Source organism: Colius striatus, chromosome 12, assembly GCF_028858725.1.
Source record: "Colius striatus isolate bColStr4 chromosome 12, bColStr4.1.hap1, whole genome shotgun sequence".
NCBI lineage: Eukaryota > Metazoa > Chordata > Aves > Coliiformes > Coliidae > Colius > Colius striatus.
The window spans coordinates 24,211,352-24,217,351 of NC_084770.1; the positions used below are offsets into that span (position 1 = coordinate 24,211,352).

The 6,000-nt window shown below is 44.9% G+C and overlaps 1 protein-coding gene across 1 annotated transcript in view; it reads right to left on the minus strand.

Moving 5' to 3' along the window:
• The window catches only part of HPS3 (HPS3 biogenesis of lysosomal organelles complex 2 subunit 1), a 24,679-nt gene extending 18,959 nt beyond the window's left edge, over positions 1–5,720 (minus strand). Inside the window, exons 1-6 of the mRNA XM_062006231.1 lie at positions 5,425–5,720; positions 4,226–4,714; positions 2,841–3,027; positions 1,967–2,052; positions 644–836; positions 302–383 (exon numbers count right to left, since the gene is read on the minus strand). Coding sequence (XP_061862215.1) covers positions 302–383; positions 644–836; positions 1,967–2,052; positions 2,841–3,027; positions 4,226–4,714; positions 5,425–5,647 — 1,260 coding nt within the window. The 5' untranslated portion in view covers positions 5,648–5,720. The remainder of the gene's footprint in view (positions 1–301; positions 384–643; positions 837–1,966; positions 2,053–2,840; positions 3,028–4,225; positions 4,715–5,424) is intronic.
• Positions 5,721–6,000: the final 280 nt, after the last annotated feature.

A 6,000-nucleotide genomic window follows, 5' to 3' on the forward strand; every position in this document is an offset into this window, starting at 1 on the left:
AGTAACCTTTGTCCAACAATCTGACTGAAGACATTCACTGGCTTTCCTAACTTTGAGTGTTTCATGTAAGGAAGAATAAAAATACCCATAAAACTATGACAAAAAACATTTAACAGGGGGTTAAAAAAATAATTACACAATTTTAGCTGTGTGTCTCAAAACAACTGAGCCAACGGCAAGTTCTGTAATACTTCTGCTGTCCCACAGTTTCTTTATGTCTGCCATCTACATGCTCAAAAAGAAATCACTGAAGTGCCATGCTACTACCCTCCTTCTTTGAGTGAGGTAACAAGAGGTGCACCTTCACAGTTGTATCAATATATGGATCCTCATCACGAGCTGCTGCTGCACTGCAGCGCACTGTGAAACACTGCAGGTTCTCACTAGAGGGAAAGAAGAAAACACAACAGTGAAAGAAAAACAATGAGGATTTGGAAAAATCAAGCAGACAAGACTAGAGAGAATCAGATCTTTTTCCTTTTTAGTAAACAGGCCTTGAAGCTGGAGGGCATGCTGTTCTGTCACATAAGCCTACTCAGCGAGGTCCAGGAGGCTATAAAGGATGTACCAGGGAAAAGAGGCAGGGAAGGTAGCAGCATACAGAAATGCAGTGCTGCTATCAGCAAAATCATAAATGTAGTACCTTGTAACGACATGCAGGAACTGTGGAGTAAGAACCGCCTGCTCTGACCTCTCCGAATATTGGTAAGTAGAAATCAGTTCTACTGACTTCCCAACAGAGTAGAGGTATCCAACATGAGGTAATGAGAAAAAGCAGAAGAGACTCAGTAGTTCTCTCTTGTTCTCAGTTTCCTCATGAGCTGTCACAGAACCTCCTAGATGTGACAACAAGAAAAGCATTTTATTAACCTCATAAATCGAATCCTGGTGATTCTTTTGCAAGCCCGATACTATCAAACCTGCCCAGGTTGCAGACTGGTTTTGTTAGTAGCTAGTGAAGAGAAAAAGAATGACAGGAAGATCAGTGCACAGCTCAAAAATTTCTATGCCATGTTATCTCATTTGGAGGCATTTTTAACAAAACCGTGGATGCACCACTGAGTGAAGAAGTTCTATAGATATGAAAGCATCTGAGACTCCCAACAGATACATCATGACTAAGCATCCATGGACTGAATGATCATCCCAATCTAGACAACTACTTGTGAGCTGGGATGATGCTCACCCAGAGCTGGAACTGCAGTGCACCAAAAAGCAGAGCTCCTCGCTTCCAGGAAGGAACGGGTGCAAAGGGCAGACTTTACTTATAAAGCACTTTGGCAGGTAAAGGCTGTGTTCAGATTCTACAGACCCTCACAAGAGAACATAACTGGACTTAAATGGCAAGTAGCTCATTCTTGAGTCAGCTGCAACATAAATGAGGCTTTGCTACCTAGCAGACAGACAGCCCCTACAAAGTGGGTGGGCAGTCAGTAAAGCTGATTGGTAACACACAGCATTAATTTTTCCCCATAGGTCTGTTGCTCATTGAGCTACTGTGCACTCATGAACCCCTAAAATCTGCATTCATGCCTTGCAATTTTAATTAAGGACAGGTAACCTGTATCTTAAGGATTATTAAGGTTTACTACTCTGATTTCCGCTGTTGACTAATAAGAGACAGCCTAGTATCTTAAAACACTTGAGGATAACTTTATTAATGCCATGTAAAGAGTGACTGTTTTGTGACATAAAATTAATCAGTAGAGAACTAATAAAATCTGATTTACTCTTTTGGTGTGCTGAACCAATTTTGTGGTTCAAGGTTTACACAGAATTGGAGAAACTGAAAGACTTTTTTGTTAATTGAAGCTCAATTTAAATCATTTTAAAAGGGAGGAAAGATCTCAATTAAAAAAAAAAATCAGAGAGAAACAGTGTACAAAACAGAATATATAAAAAAGCTTCTTCCTTTCCCAGGTTTCTTGTGACACACACCATAATGCATCCATGCATATCCAAATACCTGTCTGGTATATGGGAAGCAGCTGAACAGAGTGCAAATTTGTCTCTTCACAGAACCCAAAAGGCGACTGGTCAGGTGTGAAATGTCTAGAGACAAAAGCAAAAAACAGCAACATGGGACCTCAGTGAGAAATTATAATGAGCTACTTTAGAGCCAGTACACAGCACTGGCTGTAATAGGCAGCTGATGTTTTAAGACTCAACAACAATGTGCACTCCTACAACTAATGTAATTAGCATGGCAATTCCAAGAAGCTGTGTGGCACAGTTAGGGACAACTATGTTGAGTTCTCACAACCAAAATCTTCCGTCTTTGCTCTGGCAGAGGAGTTGGACTAGGTTATCTTTTGAGGTCCCTTCCAACCCTTAAGATTCTGTGATACGTCAAAGTTTAGGTTCACTGGCAGACACAATTCATTTAAACCTCAGTTCAATTTCTTTTCTCCCCTTCTCTTTCTATTCAACTGAGCTGTATGTAACATGGTGCCATCTCCAATCCTGCTGTTCTTTCCTATTACATGTCATACTTTTTCCTGCTGTGATGTGTTTGTGTGGAGCTGCTTGTGCTTGCTTGGTAACAGGGAGAGGGAGCTGCAACTCTCAGCGTTTAAGTGGTATTTGGACAATGCCCTTAATAATATGCTTTAACATTAGGTCAGCCCTGAAGTGGTCAGGCTGTTGGAATAGATGGTCACTGCAGGCCTCTTCTAATTGAAATATTCTATTCTACTCAAAACCGGGCTTTCTTTGGAATCACATTATTTCCTCAGTGCAAAAAGCCCAAACCTTACCAAAAAAAAGGGAAGTACAATACTGGTATTTTTCTTTCAACAAGATGAGAAACAGCTCATTTTAGTTCCATCCATTTGTAATACCTGAAAAGCAAATACTGCACTTGGAAGCACTCTGTGTCTTCTGTAGGTAACTCCATCGATTCCAGGCTGATGGGTATCTCACATAGCTTACTTTCTTCCCCAAGCAGTTCCACTGGCTTCTGACATATGATGAACTCATCTAATTCAAGCTGCAAAGTATGTGTTGAAGGGCCTTGATCTTTCACACCTTAACAATGAAAATGCTGTATTAATTGTTCAAACCATTCATCATTATGACACAGTATCAATTAAATACTCAAATCAAGGGCTTCCTTAAAGCCTGAGATTTTGAAAACATGTCTTCTAGAAGAACAAACTTTCATTTAAGCCTCAACAGTCTGAACATCCAAAAGTCAAGATTTCTGAAAGAACAAGTGAACTGTTTATTCTGTGGCAAGTCCCAGGCAACCTGTGCAGCAAATGGCTGGCCATCAAAAAATTTACCATTTCACTGGAGAGGTTTAAGGAAAGAAAAGGCAGCTACGATAGAAAGTTATGTTTTCTTAAAGTAACTTAAGTTCTGGAAAGCAAATCCTAACAGCACTCAGAAGAAAATCTGGAATTTTCTATTTAGTTTCTAGTAATAAAAACAACTAGGGGTGGGATGCCACATCTTGAGTTAAAATCCATCTTTGCTCAATGAAAAATATTCCAGTTCCTGTTTTCCCTATCTGACAAGTCTTACTCAGCTTTAGGGGTTTTTTTCTAGGTTCCATTTCCATTTTTAAAACACCAATCTTTTCTATGTTTCTTCAGTTATAAAGGAGAGGTTTTCCTAAGGTTTGTTGGTGTTCATGTGATACTTTAGGACAGGTGGTAATTGATTAGATATGGATTCATTTATTGCAATCTATATAGGAATGAAACCTGAGTAAACCTGCTTCTGGGATGTTCAGGGTTCTAAGGCAAGACCCTGACTGAAAAAGGAGAATTTGATGACCCCTTGTTTATTCAGGTTCCAAGCCTACTGACAGTTACAGAAGTTCATTTGCATTGCCACAGAAACATTATTAAATGTGTAAGCCACTATGCCTAGTCCATTTCAAGGTTCATGAGATGATGCTTCCATTTGGCCTCCCACATGCCCCTTAGAAAGACAGTTATTTAGACTGTGATGGTGATAGAATATTTTATCTGAATGTAGCAAGCTGCACTACTACTGCTTTGATTTGGCTCATGGGGGCATCCCAAAACAAGGACTGAATTCTATGTCCATAGAGGCTGCACTATCCTGAGAGTGTCTGCGGAATTATGGCATCTTTGTTTTAAATATTACCTCTAACTGCACGTGGTACAACTTTTCTTGCACTAGAATATTCAGTTGACAGTCCTAAGATGATCTGAAAATATTTTTCTTACACACACACACACAATTCTGTACTTACCTCCATCCACAGGCTTTTCTAGTGTACCACCTCTGTGTGTACATTGCTCTGTGCTGTCTGCGCTTTGCTGCACCAGTTTCAGGACCAGAACATCCAGCTCTGTTGTTATAGCTATATGTCTGGCACAAAATGCAACGTCAGCAGGAATTAAGTTACCAATGTGTAAAATTAAGGAGCGTTCAAAGTCTAACACAGTCAAATTCTGGTTTATGACTCGGTATTTCAAACAGAACATGACTAGTTTATTTTTGCAGCCCACAAGAAGATCTCCATTTACAGGACAACATGAAATGCACAGTGGAGGATCTGAAAGTGGCATTTCCACAACTGACATCTGTTCTTTTAAGGTTTCGCTGTATGACTCTTCCATCTTGTGACCAACCATCCGAACACAAACACGAGAACTCCCTGCAGACATGCATCTCCAGTTCACGTATGCTCTTAGGAAAGTTACTTTGCTTTTTTCTTCAATTGTTACCAGATAGTCTCCTTAAAAGAAAGCAGTGGTACCAGAACGTCATTAAGGAATAGATGACAGATTTTGACATCTTTACCTGCTGTAGTATGTTATAACTAACATCCTAAAATCTCAACTCTTACATAAAACTCCAAAACCAGTTTTCACCGATTTTTCTGTAATGAAATCCAAAGCACAAGTTTCTTTGCCAGAGATGGAGACGCTTTATGTACCATTAAAGGACTTACAACGCTAGGTCCAGCCTAAGTGAATGCACTTGGTGCGTTGTGATTGCTGACACGGTGTTTTGCTTCCGCACCCCCGACCCTCCCCCGAATACCCACAAATGAGAAAATGTTTTGTTCTGTAACGATCTAGGCAAGTCGCGAACTCGTGAAGAGCCGTGGGATGGGCTGCAGTGACCACTCGCCCCATCCTCTGAGACTAAAAACAAAAAGCGAGGGCGGGAGCAAAGACTCCGACCGACACAGAGGAAGACTACAGAAAGCCGTCTGCGCTGCCTACGGACTCCCTTCTCGCCCTTGCAGTCCCAGCCCTGGTCTCACAAAGCGCTGGCCTCTGCTTCCCAACTCAGCCGCGCTGGTGAGCGCCCGGCCCCCGCTGTCCCGGCGAACCTCCGCTTCCGCTCGCCTGACCCGCACCGGCCCCTCTCCCCGCGCTCCAGCCACGGCCCGGCCTCGGCAGCCGAGCACGCCCGGAGCCGGCAGCGAACGACACTGACCTGCCTGGCTGTAGGCCATGCGCAGCACGGGACCCAGCGTGGCGAAGGAGCCCAGCGGCTCGCAGCGGCCCTGGTCGCGCACGGCGAACACCTCCACCCTGCAGCTGGCCGCCGCGCTGGCCACGAACAGAACATCGCGGCCGCAGCAGAACTGCGCCGGCTCTTGCTTGCAGGGCACAACTCGCTGCGACCCGAAAGGGTGCAAGTTATAAAGCTGCACCATGGTGCCGGAAAGGCCTCGCTGCGGCGGCGGCCACAACGCCGGGCGCGCTGCCGGGGCCTGCGCCGCGGCGCCTTGCAGTTCCGCAGCCTGCCCGGGACGGCGCCGGAGCCCGCGGCACGGCGCAGCGCGGGCCCGGCGGAGCAGCTGGCGAGCGCCTCCCGGCCTGGTGCAGGTTGCTCCGTGGGAGTGGCGGGGGGTGGGCAGCGGGGCTTCACTGCTGCGGTGGCGCCGTCAGGCATCTGCCCCGGCGGCGTGTGGCGCCGTACGCGTCGGTGTGTGCACGGGGAGCTCCTGACCGGCGGCGATGGACGTGTGCGGACGTGCTGCTGAGCGTGGCGGGTCGGTGGCGTGTG